Genomic DNA, 20,384 nt, shown 5'->3' with positions numbered 1-20,384 from the left:
GTATGTGGTCAATCCAACAGTGACTCAGGAATTAGACTAAATATTTAATAGTCTAACTTTTCCTGAGTTACCATTTACTTACTTGCATCAAAACTCTCCTAATTCTCCAATTTAGATAGTGGGTTCTGAAGGTTTGCAAGTGGAAAGGAATTGCCTGGTAGAAAATTCAATTTCTGGGGCATTTCCTTTGGACGCAATGACGACGGGGAGTTTACAATCCCATCTACTCTGCAATAATGACTGTCTGGCCGGCAGAAAAGTTTTGAGAGTGCAGGACAAAAATCAAACAAGCTGATTAACAGTAAGACCTCCTTAAAGGGATAAATCACAGCAAAATCTTCTGCGCCTCCTGATTCCATCAACTTGCTTGCTGCTTTTACAAAACCACCAACTGTAACTCTGTTAGATGACCTCCAGTTTCCAGGTTCAGCCTCAGTACGGATGCACAGACACAGGATGATTCTGTATGACAGAAGCCAGAATCATGTCTGTACATTGTGACACTTTCATTCTGTACTGTCACAAGCAATAAACCTTGTTTTTATTAATCTTTTAGCACTAACAGGAACCTCTTAGCTACAGTTGTTTGCAATGAATGTATTCCTGGGTGTTTTTAAACAACCCATGTTGCAATGGTGTCAGGATATTAAAGGACTTCAACCTTCCTGGCTGAATCATGTTTGCTTTCTTCAGTGAATTCTCCTCAGCTTTATTTATTTAGACAATTATATCCTCACCATTGTGACCAATTAGTAGACCTTTCTGGTTCAAAGGGCAGGACTAGCTGGGCCATCAGTAATTTTCCACAATCACATCTCCTGTCATGACATGCAGCTCAACTGAGGATAGAGGAGCACGTCAGGTGCTGCTTGCTGTCTAGTGAGATGATAAAATTACGAAGAATATTTACAGAGCACTGGTTTGGCCTCAATAGTGTCCAGTTCTGGGCACCAGGCTTCAGGACTTTCACAGCCTTTTGGACTACATATTGAGTTCAACACCTTCAAATTGTGAAGCAACTCCCATTCCTTCCCCCTGCCCCATTGGGACTGTTTGTTCTTTCAGTCTAGCAATTGGACAGACCATTGTTCTTCATCAGGTGTGTGTGTGTGTGTGTTGAGAGGGGTGGAAGGGGTCTGAGAGATAAATATTTATCTCTCAGCCCCCTTACCCTCCCCCCACCCCCCCCCCATCCCACATTCCCAATGAAGGGCTTATGCCCGAAACGTTTATTCTCCTGCTCCTTGGATGCTGCCTGACCTGCTGTGCTTTTCCAGCACCATACTTTTCGACTCTGATCTCCGGCATCTGCAATTCTCATTTTCTCCACACCATTGTTCTGTCGTTTTCACATTCTGATCACTTATCTGAACTATCAACATCTTTTCTCCCCAAGCACTCTACATCCTAAACCCACCCTTAGCTATAGCATAAATGCTGTCCCCTCCACACTTCACATCAGCTCTGCTGAAGAGTTATCTATAATCGAAACGTTAGCATGCTGTCTCTGCATGGATGCTACCTGACCCACTGTGATCTCCAGCATTTGTTGTTTTCAGACTTCAGAAAGGATTTGATTTATTATTGTCACACATACCTAAGTATAGTGCAAAGTTTGGGTTTGTATGCAGTACAAGTAGATCATGATGTGGAGGTGCTGGTTTTGTACTGGGGTGGACAAAGGAAAAATCACATGGCACCATGTTACAGTCCAATGGATTTATTTGAAAATACAAGGAAAGGACCGCAGCCCCTGTTGGACTAGAACCTAGTGTGATCTTTTACTTTGTCCAGGCAGATCATAGCATACAAAGTGGATTAGGGTGACAGAAAAGAGTAAGGAATCCAGTGTTACTGCTGCAGAGAAAGTGCACAAAGAGCGAGATCAAGATTAAATTTAAAATTTGATAGGTACAGTCCGAAGTCTAAAAGCAGCAGACAAGAAGCTATTCTTGAATCTATTGGAGCGTATGTTTAAGCGTTTGTATCTTCTGCCTGACAGAAGAGGTTGGAAGAGATTATAACTGGGGTGGGAAGGAGTCTTTGATAATATTGGCTGCCTTCCAGAGGCAGTGAGAAGTATAGATGGAGTCAATGGGTGGAAGGTTAGCTTGCATGATGGACTGGGAAATAAGGCAGGGCAGGTAATTGAGGTGTCAGTGGGGGGAGCACTTTGAGGCCAGTGCCTGTAATTGTATTAGTTTTAAAATAGTGGTGGAAAGGATAGACCAGATCTAAAAATTTAAGTTCTAAATTGGAGGAAGGCTAATTTTGATGATATTAGGCAAGAACTTTCAAAAGCTGATTGGGAACAGAGGTTCGCAGGTAAAGGGACGGCTGGAAAATGGGAAGCCTTCAGAAATGAGATAACGAGAATCCAGAGATGGTATATTCTTGTTCGGGTGAACGGAAAGGCTGGTAGTTATAAGGAATGCTGGATGACTCGAGAAATTGAGGGTTTGTTATGAAAAAGAAGGACGCATACGTCAGGTATAGACAAGATAGATCAAGTGAATCCTTACAAGAGTATAAAGGCAGTAGGAATATACAGGAGGGCAAATAGGGGACATGAGATAGCTTTGGCAAAGAGTTAAGAAGAATCCAAAGGGTTTTTACAAATACATTAAGGACAAAAGAGTAACTAGGGAGCGAATAGGCCCCTCAAAGATCGGCAAGGTGGCCTTTGTGTGGAGCTGCAGGAGATGTGGGAGATACTAAACAAGTATTTTGCATCAATGTTTACTGTGAAGAAGGACACAGAAGAAATAGAATGTAGGGAAATAGATGGTGACATCTTGAAAAAAATGTCCATATTACAGAGGGGGAAGTGCTGGATGTCTTGAAACATATAAAGGTGGATAAATCCCCAGGACCTGATCAGGTGTACCCGAGAACTCTGTGGGTAGCTAGGGAAGTGATTGCTGGGCCTCTTGCTGAGATATTTGTATCATCGATCGTCACAGCTGAGGTGCTGGAAGACTGGAGGTTGGCAAACGTGGTGCCACTGTTTAAGAAGGGCGTTAAAGACAAGCCAGGGAACTATAGACCAGTGAGCCTGACTTCAGTGGTGGGCAAGTTGTTGGAGGGAATCGTGATGTACAGGATTTACACGTATTTGGAAAGGCAACGAATGATTAGGGATAGTCAACATGGCTTTGTGTGTGGGAAATCATGCCTCAGGAACTTGATTGAGTTTTTTGAAAAAGTAACAAGGTGGATTGATGAGGGCAGAGTGGTGGACGTGATCTATATGGACTTCTGTAAGGTGTTTGTCAAGGTTCCCCATGGGAGACTGGTTAGCAGGGTTAGATCTCATAGAATACAGGGAGAACTAGCCATTTGGGTACAGAATTGGCTCAAAGGTAGAAGACAGAGGGTGGTGGTAGAGAGTTGCTTTTAAGACTGGCGGCCTGTGACCAGTGGAATGCCACAAGAATTGGTGCTGGGTCCACTACTTCTTGTCATTTACATAAATGATTTGGATATAAACATAGGAGGTACAGTTAGTAAGTTTTTAGATAAAGTTGGAGGTGTAGTGGACAGCAAAGAAAGTTACCTCAGACTACAATGGGATCTTGATCAGATGATGGGTTGAGGAGTGGCAGATGGAGTTTAATTCAGATAAATGCGAGTTGCTGCATTTTGGAGAAGCAAATCTTAGCAGGACTTATACACTTAATGGTAAAGTCCTGGGGGGTGTTGCTGAACAAAGAGACCTTGGGGTTCAGGTTCATAGCTCCTTGAAAGTGGAGTCATGGGTAGATAGGATAGTGAAGAAAGCGTTTGGTATGCTTTCCTTTATTGGTCAGAGCATTAAGTATAGGAGTTGGGAGGTCATGTCGCAGCTGTACAGGACATTGGTTTAGCCACTTTTGGAATACTGTGTGCAAATCTGGACTCCTTACTATCGGAAGGATGTTGTGAAACTTGAAAGGGTTCAGAAATGATTTACAAGTATGTTGCCAGGGTTGGGAGATTTGAGCTATAGGGAGAGGCTGAATAGGCTCGGGCTGTTTTCTCTAGAGCGTCGAAGGCTGAGGGGTTACCTTATAGAGATTTATAAAATCATGAGGGGCATGGATAGTATAAATAGACAAGATCTTTTCCCTGGGGTGGGGGAGTCCAGAACAAGAGGGCATAGGTTTAGGGTGAGAGAGAAAAGATATAAAAGAGACCTAAGGGCAACGTTTCACGCAAAGGATAATGTGTGTATGGAATGAACTGCCAAAGAAAGTGGTGGAGGCTGGTACAAATGTTACATTTAAAAGGCATCTGGATGGGTAAACGAATAGGAAGGGTTGAGAGGGATATGGGCCAGGTGCTGGCAAATGGGACTAGATTAGGTTGGGATATCTGGTCAGCATAGATGAGTTGGACCGAAGGGGTCTGTTTTTGTGGTATATGACTCTATGACTGGGTTGGGAGGTGAAGGTTTTAGAGAGGCAGTAGAAAAGATTTACAAGAATGGTTGTAGGGATGAGGGTTTTTATTTATCTGGATGGATTGGTCAAGCCAACATTGTTCTCCTTGGGGAGGAGAAGGTTAAGAGGTGCTTTGATAGAGGTGTTGAAAATCAAGAGGGATCCAGACTGAGTTGACAGAAAGACATCGTTCTGTTGGTGGTATAGCTGAAAACCAGAGAATGTCAATTTCAGGTAACCGGGCAAAGAAGCAGAGACAGATTAAATAACATTACGTAACAGAGGGCGTGATTAGGATCAGGAATGCACTGCCAGAGCATGTGGTGGAAGCAGCTATAAGTGTTGCTTTCAAAAGGAAATTGAATAGACACCCAAAGATATAGATATGCACAATGTTATGGGGAAAGGCAAGAGAGTGCGTATAGGTAAATGACTCTTACAGAGAGCTAGTGATGGCTTGATGGGCCTAATGGCCTCTCTCTGTGCTGTAATAATCCATGATTATAGTTTTCATTTGAATTACCAGCACTCCTTGTGTATAGCCATGACTCATGGGTAGGTTTTGGGTTCCAATACCATGTCAGAAACCTGAGCCCAAAATCCAGTTTAACTCCGACACTTCAGTGTAGGAGATGCTGCCCTTTCAGGTGAAACCCCATCGCCCACACACATTAATGTCACTCTCCCTGCTGTCCTGACTAATGCTTATCCCGCAACAAATGTCACACAAGTGGATAACCTATTCATAGTTGTAAAAGGTAGTCAGTAGCTGAAAGCTGAAACATACCAAGCGAATCGCTGCCCATCAGGAATGTCAAGGACAGTTTCTGTGAGGAGATGGTGATTTTAACTCAGTTCTCATTCATTTCCAATTCAGGTTGGAAGTTCAGTGCTGAGTTCTAAATAACTAAACAGTAATATGTACTTACTGTTAAGTCTAGGCTATGACCTCACAGCAAGTCTCATCTAACGCGGTGATTAACCTTAATTCCTATGCAAAAAATGTAATTGTTTATCAAGACTGGGCTGCTCTTCTGCCAAATACTTTGTGTATAAATAATCTACGCCCCCCCCTCCCTGACTCTGGGGGATATGGCCACAACATACAGCAGTCATTGTCACTTTATTGTTTTAGTGGGATCTTCAAGTGCACAAATTAATTGCTGCTTGCAACAGTGGTACTCTTCATCAGTGGCTGAGGCTGTGTCCTGAGATTGTAAAAGCATGACAGCCAATCACCCTATTTTTTTCTTTCAAGTGAATCAAATTGTGCATTTTAAATCATTGAATTGTTGATCATTGGAGGAAGGAATACTGAGGGCGGTGACACAGCTGGAGTCACAATAGAAGATGCAGAAGGGAATACTGACTCTGATACTGTGAAGACACACTATGGTGGGCAGGCAGGAGACGAAACTGAAGCTTATTGCCCTCTAGTCAGACATTTTCAAGAATATTTTTCTGAAGTTGCTCAGTAATTTGGGGCAAAATGTGTGATGCTGGAAAAGCACAGCAGATCAGGCAGCATCCGAGGAGCAAGAGAGTCAACGTTTCCAGCATAAGCCCTTCATCAGGAATCATTCCTGATGAAGGACTTGTACCCAAAACATTCTGTCCTGCTCCTTGGATGCTGCCTCACCTAGCGGATAGGTGGGAAGGAAGGTGGACAAGTAGGGCAGTTGTAAGGGCGGTGCCAAATTGGAGGATTGGATCTGCAGTGAGGTGAGGGGAGGGGAGATGAGAAAATTGGTAAAATTGATGCTGATACTGTGTGATTGGAGGGTCCCAAGGTGGAAGATAAGGCGTTCTTCCTCCAGGTGTCGGATGGCTGGGATTTGACAGTGGAGGAGGCCCAGGAATTGCATGGCCTTGGCACCGCCTTCCCACCTGTCCATCTTCCTTCCCATCTATCCATCTTCCTTCCCATCTATCCGCTCCACCCTCCACTCCAACCTATCACCATCAACCCCCACCTTCATCCACCTATGACCTTCCCAGCTACTTTCCCTCCCAGCCCCACCCCCACCTTATTTATCTCTCAGTCCTCTTGCCCCCACCTCCAAGAATTTCTTGCTCCTTTATTCCACGCTCTGGCTAATGAAGGCAAGCATCCTGTATGTCTTCTTCTCCACCCTGTTTACCTGTGCTGACACCTTCAGGGATTAATGGATTTATACATCAAGGTCTCTTCGTTCCTCAGTATTCCCTAGGGATCTACCGTTCACTGTGTATAACCTTTCCTTATTAGACCTCCCAAAGTGCATCACCTTGCGCTTATCAGAATTAAATTTCATCTGTCTTTGCTCTGGTCAATTTACCAGCTGATCAACATCAGACTGCAGCCTGAGACCACACTATTAACAACAACACCAATTTTATGTCACCTACAAACTTACTAATTAAGCCTTCTGCATCCACATCCAAGTCATTAATGCATATAACTATTAGCAAGGGTCCCCGCACCAATCCCTGTGGTACACCACTAGGCACAGCTTCCAATTACAAAAACAACCCTCTTACATTACCCTTTGCCTCCTGTTTGCAAGCCAGTTTTTGATCCAGTTTGCCAACTTGTTTTGGATCAATCAGCTTTTGGACCAGCCTTCCACTTTGGGCCTTGTTAAAGGTCCCACTGTAGTCCATGCAAACCACATCAACTACATTAACCTCATCAATATATTTAGTCACCTTTTCAGAAAATGCAGTTAAATTACTCAGACAGGATTTCCTTCTTTTTTTAAAGTCCTTTCTGACTATCCCTGATCAATCCTTACCTTTCCAAGTAATAATTAATCCTGTCCCTCAGAATTGTTTCCAATAATTTCCCTGCTACTGATCTAAGACTAACAGGTCTGTAATTAATTGGTCTCTCCCTGCTGCCCTTCTTAAACAAAGGAACCACATTAGCTATCCTCCAGTCATTGTAGCACTTCACCTGTGGTCAGCGAGGTATTAAATCTCTTTAACAAGACCCAGGAAATCTCCTCCCTTACCTCCCATAATGGCCTGGAATACATCTCATCAGACCCTAGGGATGTATATATCTGTATGCACACTAAAATATCTAATATCTCTTCCTTATTAATCTTTACATGTCCTATCATCCTAACTGACATCCTTGGCTACAATGGTTTTCTCCTCTGTGAATACAGATGAGAAGTTTTCATTTAAGACCCCATCTACATCCACTGGCTAGATATTCAGAATGGATTCCCTACGGTATGGAAACAGGCCCTTCGGCCCAACAAGTCCACTCCAACCCTCCAAAGAGTAACCCACCCAGACCCATTCCCCACATTTACCCCTGACTAATGCACCTAACACTATGGGCAATTTAGCATGGCCAGTTTACCTGACTTGCACATCTTTGGACTGTGGAAGGAAACCGGAGCACCTGGGGGAAACCCATGCAGACACAGGGAGATTGTACAAATTCCACACAGACAGTCGCCCGAGGCTGGAATTGAACCTGGGTCCCTGGTGCTGTGAGGCAGCAGTGCTAACCACTGAGCCACCATGCCGCCCCTGACTAATGCACTTAACCTACTAAAGTTTGTTCCTTTAGTCTCTAATAGGTGCCACTCTTTCCCTGGTAATTGTCTTAATATATTTATAAAAAGCCATAGGATTTTCCTTGATCCCATCTGCCAAAGATATTTTGAGGCCCCTCTTTCCCTTCCAAGATTCCTTTTCAAGCAATGTCCTGCATTCTCTATACTTTTGAATGAGCTTTACCCTTCCTTCCTTGTCTTTATCCAACTCTCGATATCCCCTGACATCTCGGGATCCCTGGACTTGCTGCCCTTGCCCTTCACTCTGAGAGGAACAGGCTGGTCTGGAACTCTCAATATGCTACTTTTAAAAGACTCCAACTTTCCAAATGTAGGTTTACCTGCAAGTGTAACAAGTCCACTTTGTGTTTGCCAAAGCCGGTCTAATGATTTTGAAATCAGCACTTAAATTCTGCATTATCTTTATTCCCTTCCTTAATGAAGCTTACAGAGTTTTGGTCACTATCCCCAAAGTCTTTTCCCACTGAGGGCCTCACAGCGGCAGGGACCTGGGTTTGATTCCAGCCTTGGGCAACTATCTGTGTGAAGTTTGCACATTCTGCCCGCGTCTGTGTGGGTTTCCTCTAGGTGGTCCGGTTTCCTCCCACAATCCAAAGTTGCGCAGATTATGTGAATCGGCCTTGCTAAATTACCCATTGTGGCCAGGGATGTGTAGGTTAGGTGCATTAGTCAGAGGTAAATGTAGAGTAATAGGATAGGGGAATTGGTCTGGGTGGGTTATTGTTCAAAGGGTCGGTGTGGACTTGTTGGGCCAAAGGGCCTGTTTCCACACTGTAGGGATTCTCTGAAAGCCCTTTCTATGAGACTTCAACCACTTGACCAGCTTCATTCCCTTAGATTAGGTCCAGCACAGCCCCATCTCTAATGGCCCTATCTATACACTGGCACAAAAACTCTCCTGGACATACTTTAAAAATTCCACCCCATTCAATCCTTTCACACTAAGATGATCCTAGTTGATGTTAGCAAAGTTAAAATCCCCTACAATTATACCCTGTTTCTCTCATTTCTTTTTATATTGTGCCCATACATCTGCTCCTCTATCGCCCTCTGTTTGTTGGGAGGCCTGAAGTATAATCCCAGTAAAGGTTGTCACTTGTTTTTTATTTCTAAGCTGTACCCAAATGGCCTGATTTGAAGACCCTTTGAGGACATCCTCCCTCATTACTACAGTGATAATTTCCTTTATCAATAATGCAATGTTCCCACTTCTCTTTCAACCCCCCATTGCGTTTGAAACTTCTGTAACCTGGAATGTTGAGTTGCTAGTCCAGTCCTTCCTTTATATTTTGATCATATCTTGAGGATTTCAGTTTGCAGTCTAATGCTGTTGAGTCCACGTTGTCTTAGTGACATTAGATGTTTGCTAAATGGTAAAATGTATATATACATCTTATGTGATAATAAGGTGATACAGCATAGAAAGAGGCAGTTCAGCCCATCGTGCCTGCGCTAGCTCTTTGGGAGAGTTACACAATTCAATTTGTTTGTTCATGAGATAGAATAATTGTAAACAAGGCCAGCATTTCTTGTGCAATCTGAATTGTCTGTGAGAAAGTGGTGCTGAGCTGCCTTCTGGAAATGCTGGTCTATGTGGTGTATGGATGCCCACAGTTATGTCATGGGAGGAAATTCCACGATTTTGACTCAGTGACAACGAAGGAATGGCAAAAAAGTTCCAAGTCAGGATTTGTGTATCTTGGAGGGGTACTTGTCGGTTGTGATATCCTTCTACATCTTCTGTTCTCACCCTCGGAGTGGTAGATGTTCTGGTGGCGCTGTTGCGAAGCCTTGTAGAGGCTGCAGTAAATCTTGTATGCAGCACACACTGTAGTGGAGGGACTGAATTCCTTAGATAGGGTGCTAATCAAGTGAGCTATTTTGTCTTGGATGGCATCAAGCACTTTGAGTGTTGTTGGAGCAGTGCCAGTTCAGGCAACTCGTGAGTATCTGTAGAATCATAGAATCTCAACAGTGAGGAATGAGGCCAATCGGCCTATCAAGTCCACACCGACCCTCCAAAAAGCATCCTCCCCAGACCCACCCCCTATTCTATCCTTGTAACCCTGTATTTCCCCATTGCTAATCCACCTAGCCTACACATCCTGGACACTATGGGCAGTTTAACGTTGCCAACCCACCTAACCTGCTGATTCCTGACTCATACGTCGCAGATGGTCAGCAACTTCTGGGGAGTCAGGAGGTGAGTTGCTCAGCCTCTGACCTGCTTATGTAGCCACAGTATTTATTAATCCTGCTTCACTGCCCTTTTTCCCACAACCTGATAAAGATCTCCTTTGTATAGTTTTAGATTAGATTAGTTACAGTGTGGAAACAGGCCCTTCGGCCCAACAAGTCCACACCGACCTGCCGAAGCGCAACCCACCCAGACCCCATTCTCCTACATTTGCCCCTTCACCTAACACTACGGGCAATTTAACATGGCCAATTCACCTAACCTGCACATTTTTGGACTGTTGGAGGAAACCGGAGCACCCGGAGGAAACCCACGCAGACACAGGGAGAATGTGCAAACTCCACACAGTCAATAGCCTGAGGCGGGAATTGAACCCAGGTCTCTGGCGCTGTGAGGCAGCAGTGCTAACCACTGCACCACCGTGCCGCTCATGGCTTTTTGTCTCATGGCTTTTTTTGTGTGATGCAGAACGATTTCACTGCAAAACCTGCTGATGTTTTCATAAAGCCCCAGAGTGTAATCTGAAACCTTTTACCTCATTATGAACAGGTATCGAAGCAGTGGCCTTCAGCAGTTTCCATTCACCAAAACATTGGACAGGTGGAAACTGTCATGAAGATCACTGCTGCTGATGGAGCTACTGAGTACAGCACTGAATCATAGCAGTTTGCTGTCAAATATAATTTTACATTAGTATCTTTTGAGACACATGGCATTCTGTTTCTTGGTGATGTGGATATCATTTCACTTGAGTCGCAAAGTGTATTCCATTCGATTCACATAGTACTAAACCTCATTCAGTTCCATTACCTCCCGCAGTGCTGAATCATCTCTTGCAATTGTTCTAATGTATGTATAAGTTGTGCTTTTTACCTTAATTGCTCTGCAAATTGATTATCATGGAAACTCAACATAGAGCTGATTGATGATGCTGGTTTATGAGATCATTGGAGGATAATCTCACCCCCCAGTGTTTCCTTCCTCTTAATATCTCAAAATTCTTCTTTAAACTTAACATTGACATTGCCTGATTATTACTTCCTGACCTATTTCCTTGTCTCTTACTCTTTTCAACCTTGGCACGCTCTGCACTGTGGGTGTTTGTTGAGATTTCTCCGTTAAAAGCCTCTTGGGTGCAATCCCAGACTGCAGTCCTTGTTAATGGGGTGTGTGATCTGCTTTGGAATGGTAGAATTTAAATTTAAGTGAGATGCCCTAACTGTGACTCATGGGATTAGTGACATTGGAATGGAAATGACGCAGCCTTCGGTGTCAAGAAGTCTTAGCTCATCGTGACTGGGACTTCTGATAATAAAAAGCGACTGAAAGGGAATGAAAAACAGTTGTCGCCTTCACTGCGTTGTTTTATTCTTGTAGACAGTAGGTTGCTGTGAAGGAAATTTTTCCTTACCTCTCTCCTAAATGATCTGGCCCCTTATTGTCAGAGTTTCAGGACAAGTGGCCGATCATTTGGGATTGTAATAAGGTGACATTTCTTCATTCAAAGGTTGTGAATCATCAGAGTTATGTAACCCAGAGTCTATCTCCTTGGATCAGTCAATCCACTCTTTAATCCTCACAACCCTGCATGTTTACTTTACCAAGTGCCCATCCAATTTCTTTTTGAAATCATTGGTAGGCCCATTTCCATTACCTTCATGGTCAATGGATTCTTGGTCTTTATTGCTCAGTGTCTGAAAATGTTCCACCTTCTGTCTGGGGCAGATCAAGTTATTGAATGGTGGGGCAGTTTGAGGGGCTGAATCACGCAACTGTTTCTGAGGTGCTAATGTTCTCTTTTACGTACAGTTTTCCCCTTCAGTAAATATTAGAATGGTGGTTCCAATCCCATCTGAGATGATAGGTTTTCATGGGGATTAAATAGACAAAGGGAGTGGGCGTAAAAGGTTGGCAGTCCTCAAAGCAGAAATGCCAACAGGCCTGGATAGGACTCACCCTGGGGTGCTGAGGGGAAAATAAGGTTGGAGGCTTTCGAAACCAAGAGGAGGATTGAATGGAGTAGACAGGGGGACAAAGGCTGTATCTATTGGCAAGAAGCAGATGGCACCAATTTTACAGAGATTGGCAAAAGGAGTGCCTGTAACATGAGGAAAAACATTTCTATGCTGTGGGGGTGTGGAGATCACTGTCTGAGAGGGTGGTGGGCGTAAATCCAATCAAGGCATGCAAAAGGAAATTGATAATTATCTAAAGGGAAAATATTTGCAGGGCTATGGGGAAAAAGGCAGGCGAGTAGGACTTGCCAAGTTGTGAACCAATTGCACAGATAGAACAGGCTGAATCACCTCCTTCTGTGATATGACTCTGTTTTATGATTTGTATTCTGGAGTTTGAGGTGGTGGTTGGGCGTGGAGGGGGCCCTGCTTGGTGTTAACTTCTACTGTACCAGATGTGATCAGGCAATGTTTGAATGGCCTGAAAATGACAAAATGCTCCACAGATGCCTCATACTTTGATGATCCAAAAGCAAACCGCAGCTCCCTGTAAACAATTTCACTCCTAGATATAGATCGACAGGTTCTGGAATACACTAAACAATATATCTCTTTGTTTCAGAAGACAGAAAATTATTTGTGGGCATGCTAAACAAACAACAGACAGAGGATGATGTGTACAGACTCTTTGAATCTTTCGGTGTGATAGAAGAATGCACAGTTCTACGAGGACCTGATGGCAACAGCAAAGGTAAGTCTATCGCCATCAACAGGAGATCATTGTCTTGAGTATTTAATGGTTTCAGTTTGAAATGATACTAGAGCTGACAGCTTTTTGCTATCAGGAAAGACTGAATAGATTGGGTCTATCCTATCTTTAAGGAGTTCAGTGAAGGAGACATAGAAAAAAGCCTTCTACTTATGGCACAGACCAAAATTGGGTCCATAAATAGCTTCTAAATCAAATGGCAAGTCCAGGAGAAACTTACTTTCTCCAGGAGAGAATCATAGAATCCCTGTAGTGTGGAAGCAAGTCGTTCAGCCCATTAGGTCCATACGGACCCTCTGGAGAGTATCCTACCTAGACGCTACCTTCCAACCTATCCCTGCGTTCCCCATGACTAATCCACCTAGCCTACATATCCCTGGACACTACAGAGCATTGTAGCATGCCTAATCCACCTAACCTGCACATCTTTGGACTGTGGGAGGAAACCAGAGCACCCAGAGGAAACCCACGCACACACTGGGCGAATGTGCAAATTCCACATAGACAGTCACTTGAGGATGGAATCGAACACGGGTCCCTGGTACTGTGAGGCAGCAGTGCTAACCACTGAGCCACCATGCTGCTTACCTGTGGAGCCTGTTATCATTTGAAGCAATTATCCATTTCAGGGGAAATTTGATAAACACATGAGAGAGGAAGGAATAGAAGGAAATGCTGATAGAATTGGATGAAATTGAGTGCTGGGAGGCTTGTGTGGAACCTAAGTACCACCGCAGTCACAGTACACTAAGTACAGTCCATTTGGGCTGATGGCTTCTCTCTATGCTGTATGTTGCTAATTCTACCTTTGTTGTCCCTCCCCCGCCCCGATGTTATTTCTGCAGGTTGTGCATTTGTGAAGTTCTCCACACACGCTGAAGCCCAGGCAGCCATTAACACACTACATGGCAGTCAAACAATGGCGGTGAGTCCTGCTGTGTCAGCTGCAGCTCAGCATTGCACAAGAGGTGTTTGTGTGAGGTGTGAATGGTGACCTCAAGCAGACTGCATGGGACAATAATACTTCCAAACCTCTTTGGGTGCCAGTTTAACATGTATCGTAATTAATAAAGCTCTCCAGCCAAATTAACGACAGTGCAACTCTTTCTGACACTAACAGATGAATGTCTTTCAGTTTGTTTGTTGCTTTTTAAAAATCTTTTCACATTGATGAGGCATTTGCAGATAAACAAGGAGCTAATAAGGATATATTAAAGAAGCCAGGACTGTTCCACTTGGAGAGAAGAAGACTGAGAGGTTTGAGAGAGGTTTTCAAATTATGAGCAGGCTGAATAGAGTAGATAGGGAGAAAGTGTCCCTGCTTGTAAATGGAATAGGAACAAGAGGGCATAGATTTAAAGTGATATGCACAAGAAGTAAGGGTGATGTGAGAATAAACTTTCTCACACATTGACTACGGAATGCACTGCCTGGAAGTGTAGAGGAGGCAGGTTGAATTGAGACATTCAAGAGAGCATTGGATGATTATTTGGGTAGAAATAGTATATAGGTGGACAGGGGAAAAGCAGGAAATGAGCACTGGGTGATGATGCTCATTTGAGGAATTGGTGCAGGTGTGAAGGACCAAAAGGCCTTGTTCTGAGCTGTAACAACTCTGTGATTCTGTTATCTTTCATTCAGGCCAAGACAGGGAGACTGATTGACAATTGTCAATGACAACATTCGGAGTAAGTGCCAAGAAATAAAAGAGCTGGCGCAGTTCTCCAGGAAGTACTGTAGAGGCATGTGCATGACCTTGAAATTATTGATGATGGCACTAAGGGTTTGGAATAGAAGGTGACCAGTTCCTAAGCCTCAGTTTAAGATATTCTAGGAGCACAAAATCCACATTCAAAGGTGTCATGAATTAATTAAGCACAGAGTACCTATAGCTCTGCTGTGCTAAAGCCAATTATAAAACTATCCTTTAGTTGTTCTTTGTTATCCTCATACTACACAACTTAATAGTTTGCTTTTTCCACAGAGGGGATGAGCATTAATCCAAAAGACTAAAAGTAATATGTGGAAATGAATGGGTTCAGCCTAATAGCTCAACTGTTGACCAGTAATTGGTTGCTAAAGATAACAGGACACACACCAGCAGGCAAGCACATTCACTAATTAAGTAGCTGCTCAAGCTCTGGCCTGGTTTGTTCACTTTATTGCTCCCCTGATCTCAGTTAATTGGAGTTTCTCCTTGGCAGGAAGGCAGTGGTTTATCCTCAAGTCTGGTCACTCCCTCCACCTTCCAAGCTGCCCCTTGATTTGATTTGATTTGTTTTATCACATGTACCTAAGTACAGTGAAAAGCTTTGTTTTGCTAGCAGAACAGGCAGATCTTAGCAAACAAGGACATACAGGTCATAGGGTGCTTAGACAGAGCGAGGCATACAAGGTTACAGTTGTACAGGAGGTGCATGAAAGCAAGATCAACATTAGCAAGATCAACATTACTTGAAGTTAGAGAGATCTGTTCAGGGGTCTGGCAAGAAACTGTTCTTGAACCTGTTGGTGCGAGCATTTAGGTTTCTGTACCTTCTGCCTGACAAGGAGATCATTACGAGGGTTGGAAGGGTCTTTGTTGGCAGCCTTTCCCAGCAATAAGAAGACTAAATGGAGTCTATGGATGGGAGGTCGGCTTCTGTGATGGTCTGTGCTATGAACACAACCTTCTGTAGTTTCTTACGGTCCTGGGCAGAGCAGTTACCGTACCAGGCCATTATGCACCCAGACATTAGGTTTTCAGCAGTGCATCTGTAAAAGTTGGTGTGGGTCCTTATGGACATGTCCAATTTCCTAAGGTGTCTGAGGAAGAAGAGGCATTGTCGTGCCTTCTTGACCGTTACATCTACATGGCAAGTCCAGGGCAGGTTGTTGGTTATCGTCATTCCTATGAACTTGATGCTCTCAACCCTCTACACTTCAGCTCCATTGATGTAGATAGGAGCATGTCCTCCTCCTTTCTTCCTAAAGTCAATGATTAATTCTTTTGCTTTTCTGACATTGAGAGAGAGATTGTTATCATTGTACCATGAAACCAAGCACCACGCCTCCTGTATTCTGACTCATCATTGTTTGATATCCATCTTACCACAGCAATATCGTCAGCAGACTTGTAGATGGCGTTCGCACGGAATTTGGCAACACGGTCATGGGTGTACAAGCAGTACAGTAGGGGGCTGAGAATGCATCCTTACAGGGCACCAGTGTTGAGGATTATCGTGGAGGAGGTGCTGTTGTCTACCTTCACTGATTGTGGTCTGTGGGTCAGGAAGCTGAGGCTCCAGGATCCCTTAAAGTTGGTGCTGAAGCCTGCACCCTCTCCACCCCTCCCCACCATCACCACCTCATGAAACAATTGGGCAATCTACAGTGGAAATGTCTCATTGAAAAGAATATCAATCCTTAAACACTTCCTCCACACAGTCTGTGCCATTTGTAAATTGCACTCGAGCCACTTTCCAAGGTTCTTTAGTCAGTGGGTTCCAAACGTACGTTCTCTACCGTTTTAAAAGAGAACACTGCCACCTGCACATTCTCCTCTTAGCCTCGCACCATCCTGACCTGGAACTATATGGCCATTCGTTCATTGCTGTTGGGTCAAAAACCAGAAACTCCCTCCCTAACAGCATTGAGGATACACATGTAATGATTCATGAAGGTGTTTCACCACCATTTTCTCAAGGGATGGACAATAAATGCTGGCCCAGTTAGTGACTCCCACATCCTGTGAAAAAATGCACTTTTAAAACGTTGATCTTGGCCTGCTATTCCTCCAACAGCCACACTCTCAATTTGTAGACTCCTGCAGGAAAAATGGTCACTGAGTGGGGTTCTAGTAAGAGTTACTATCCATAGTCATCAAGGAAAAGTTGGAGAAAACTTTCTGTAATCTCATTTCAATGGGAAATGCTTTAAAATCACACCATGATTTCAGTGAAGACAATGCATTGTGCTTTAAAGATTTAGATATATTTTTCTCATATCTCTCCTGAGACATCCCTCATAGAGTCATAGAGCTGTACAGCACAGGAATAGACCTTTCAGTCTACTCGTTCATGCCAACCAGATATCCTAAATAAATCGAGTCGCATTTGTCAACATTTGGCCTATATCCCTCTAAACCCTTCCTATTCATATTCCCACCCAGATGCCTTTTAAATGTTGTATTTGTACCAGCCTCCACCACTTCCTCTGGCAGCTCATCATATACATGCACCATCCTCTGCATGAAAATGTTGCCCCTTAAGACCCTTTTAAATCCTTCCCTTCTCACCTTAAACCTATGCCTCACCCTGGGGAAAGGACCTAGTTGATTCACCCTATTGATGTCCTTTATGATTTTATAAACCTCTATAAGGTCACCCCTCAGTTTCTGACACTCCAGGGAAAATAGTCCCAGCCTATTCAACCTCTTCTCTATAGCTCAAACCCTCCAACCCTGACAACATCCTTGTAAATCTTTTCTGAATTCTTTGAATACAGGAATTGGGAAGTCATGTTGCAGCTGTATAGGACATTGGATAGGCCATTTTTGGAATATCATACTGGTCTCCCTGCTACAGGAAGAATGTTCCTAAAGAATAATTGGGTGAATGGTTACATTAATATTTGGCACAGATTGTAAAGGAACTCATTTTGTTAAGCACAGTACCATCTTGTAATGCATGCCCAACTTTATACTTCACAACCAAGTGCACAGGCAGTCTCCTGATGCCATGGCGAACTGTCTCTCTCAACTAACGAATGAGTTTAACTGGATATGAACTGCCGGACTGTTATTCAGTGGGCATGTCCATACAATAGAGGCAGGGAGGTGCATGAGCTGGTCCGTGTCGTTGATATGCTTTTCTTGTGTATGTGTATTTCCAGGGGGCGTCCTCCAGCCTGGTGGTGAAGTTTGCCGACACAGACAAGGAACGCACACTGAGGCGCATGCAGCACATGGTGGGTCAGTTCGGGATGTTCAACCCCATCCCACTGCAGTTCAACAATACTTACAGTTCCTACGCCCACGCGGTATGTATCTCTGCCGACATCGCAACAGCATAAGAGTGAAAACATTTCTGATGCTAAACTGCCAGAGGTTTCTGATCCCCTCAGCCTTCTGATAGGAAGGTGAACTTATATAACACCTTTCACAACAGCCTCAGAGTCAGTGAAATGGTTTTGAAGCAGAGTCTCTGTTAGAATGTAGGAAACGTGGCAGCCAATTTGCACACAGCAAGTTCCCATCAATACCAATATGATAATGACCAAATAATCTTGGTGAGGTGTTGGTCAGAGGAATAAAAAACATTTTCATGCAGCATCAGAATGCACAGCCTGGAAGTGCGGTGGAGGCAGGGTTATTTGAGGCATTCAAGAGGGAATTGGATAATAATTTAAATAGAGTCAATATATGTGGTTATGGGAACAAAGGTAGGGGTTTGGCAGAATAATAAAGTGCTCAGAGAGCTGTTGCAGACAGGATGGGCTGAATGGCCTCCATCTGCACTCTAACAATGGGTGGCATGGTGGCACAGTGGTTAGCACTGCTGCCTCACAGCGCCAGAGACCCGGGTTCAATTCTCGCCTCAGGCAACTGTCTGTGTGGAGTTTGCACATTCTCCCCGTGTCTGCGTGGGCTTCCTCCGGGTGCTCCAGTTTCCTCCCACAGTCCAAAAATGTGCAGGTTAGGTGAATTGGTAAATGTAGGGGAATGGGTCTGGATGGGTTGCTCTTTGGAGGGTCAGTGTGGACTTGTTGGGCTGAAGGGCCTGTTTCCACACTGTAAGTAATCTAAATCTAAAAAAAAAATGTTGCCTATGTGAAGTATTGTCCTGGACATTGGGTGAAACCCCTCCACTCTTCTCTGAGTAGTGCACGGTTTCCAATTTTCTCTTGGCAGAAATATACTTTATTCATAAAATATCTAAAATAACTTACCAAAATATTTTGATCTGGACATTATAGCTAAATACAACTTCTCTTTGTTGAGCAAACTGCACTCTTTTTTTTAACCCCAACACTACCATCTAAGTGCGGTAGTGCTTATATACATGTGTGTATACGTGTGAGACACAGTGAAAGACACAAAGTGCACGAATCTTTATTCAATTTCCACCACCAGGAAGATAGGAAAACACCCGGGTGGCCAGTGACAAACACTGCCCTTCACATCAAAGGACAGTGCTGTGTGATCAAAACAGTGAAGGGGAGGGTAGGGACTAAATCAAAATAGAATTGGACGGAGAAATGATGCACTCCACTCCCTGCCGCGCCCACCTCTCCCTGAACAACTCCAGGGCGTTGGTCGACACCGCGTGCTCCTTCTCCAAGGACACCCGAGCCCTCAGGCCCAGGAGCAGACCCACGAGGAGGTCTTCAGACCTGCCCTCCCTCCTCCGTACCGAAGATCAGGAGCGTGGGACTGAAGTGCAACCAAAAGCAGAGGAGGAGGTTTTTCAGAAAATCAAAAAGGGAGTGCAAACGCCCACACCCAATATACACATGGTCCACGGACTCCACAGTGCCACAGAACAAGCATTTGGGCTGTGAGTCCGTGAACCACCGCAATCTGCGGTTGCAGGGGACTGCTGCGTGCAGCACCCTCCACCCCAGATCCCCGAGAGAAAGGGGGAGGACTCCCGCGTAGAGAGCCCTCCAGTGGGGATCTCCACCGCCCGGTGGCAAATGGGCACGCCAAGGCGTGTCCGGACGGTGGATGAGGGAGAAGAGGTGGACGGTGTGCAGCAGCAGTCTGTACAGGGCCTGCCTTTTTACCCCCTGGAAGGGAACAAAATTAAATTTCCGGAGGCGGCTCAGGTTGTGGGGCACAGGCTCCCGCGGGAAGTACGGGACCTTGGGGCCAATGTGAAATTCCGTCCAGGCTGGGGTGAGTGCAGACGGGATCCCACCGCACACCTGAGCGTCCTCCAACTGGTGCACTACGTCGGGTCCGAGCACCGCCGTTTTAAGGCGTCGGATGGCGGTGGCCACGTACCGGACGTCTACCGCTGCCCTGCTCGCTATGTCCTGTGGCAGCGTCCAGCCCAGGCCCCCGGCACCCAGCACATCCCCGACCCTGGTCACCCTCGCCGCCACGGCCCTCCCCTCCGACAGCCACTCGAACCCGCGAGTACGGAGGTGCGGATTCCTGAGCAACGGCTCCCTGACGACAGCCGCTACTCCAGCCGGAGGGTAGGCGCGGCGCGATTCGACCATGTTCCAAACAGTGATCAGGTCCTGGCAAACTGCACTCTTCAGTGCCTTAATCCAGTTGCAGTGCAGGTGATAACGATATACATTCAATGGCAAGTATATAGCTTAAGAGGTTCTGTAAATTACAAGCTGCTCAGTACACTATAGCTGAAAGGCCTTGTTCAGTGGCCTTTCCTGACTCTCGGAAATCTCTTATGCTCCTTTGTTGGATCAAATGGAGCGTCATCTATTGCTTCATCTGAAAGGCAGCACCTTCTACAATGCAGC

The 20,384-nt window shown here is 44.7% G+C and overlaps 1 protein-coding gene across 2 annotated transcripts in view; it reads left to right on the top strand.

Annotated features, from left to right (window-relative positions):
• The window catches only part of celf5a (cugbp, Elav-like family member 5a), a 454,097-nt gene that overhangs the window by 380,772 nt on the left and 52,941 nt on the right, over positions 1-20,384 (top strand). The window contains exons 4-6 of one of the 2 annotated variants that reach the window (XM_043721365.1): positions 12,771-12,896; positions 13,760-13,839; positions 17,787-17,933. In XM_043721365.1, coding sequence (XP_043577300.1) covers positions 12,771-12,896; positions 13,760-13,839; positions 17,787-17,933 — 353 coding nt within the window. Of the gene's footprint in view, positions 1-12,767; positions 12,897-13,759; positions 13,840-17,786; positions 17,934-20,384 lie in introns of both variants that reach the window. The other variant, XM_043721364.1, reaches the window with a different exon arrangement.

This window comes from Chiloscyllium plagiosum, chromosome 31 (genome assembly GCF_004010195.1).
Source record: "Chiloscyllium plagiosum isolate BGI_BamShark_2017 chromosome 31, ASM401019v2, whole genome shotgun sequence".
Lineage (NCBI taxonomy): Eukaryota > Metazoa > Chordata > Chondrichthyes > Orectolobiformes > Hemiscylliidae > Chiloscyllium > Chiloscyllium plagiosum.
The sequence above is the reverse complement of the archived record's forward strand: the minus strand, read 5'-3'. Positions and strand labels throughout refer to the sequence as shown.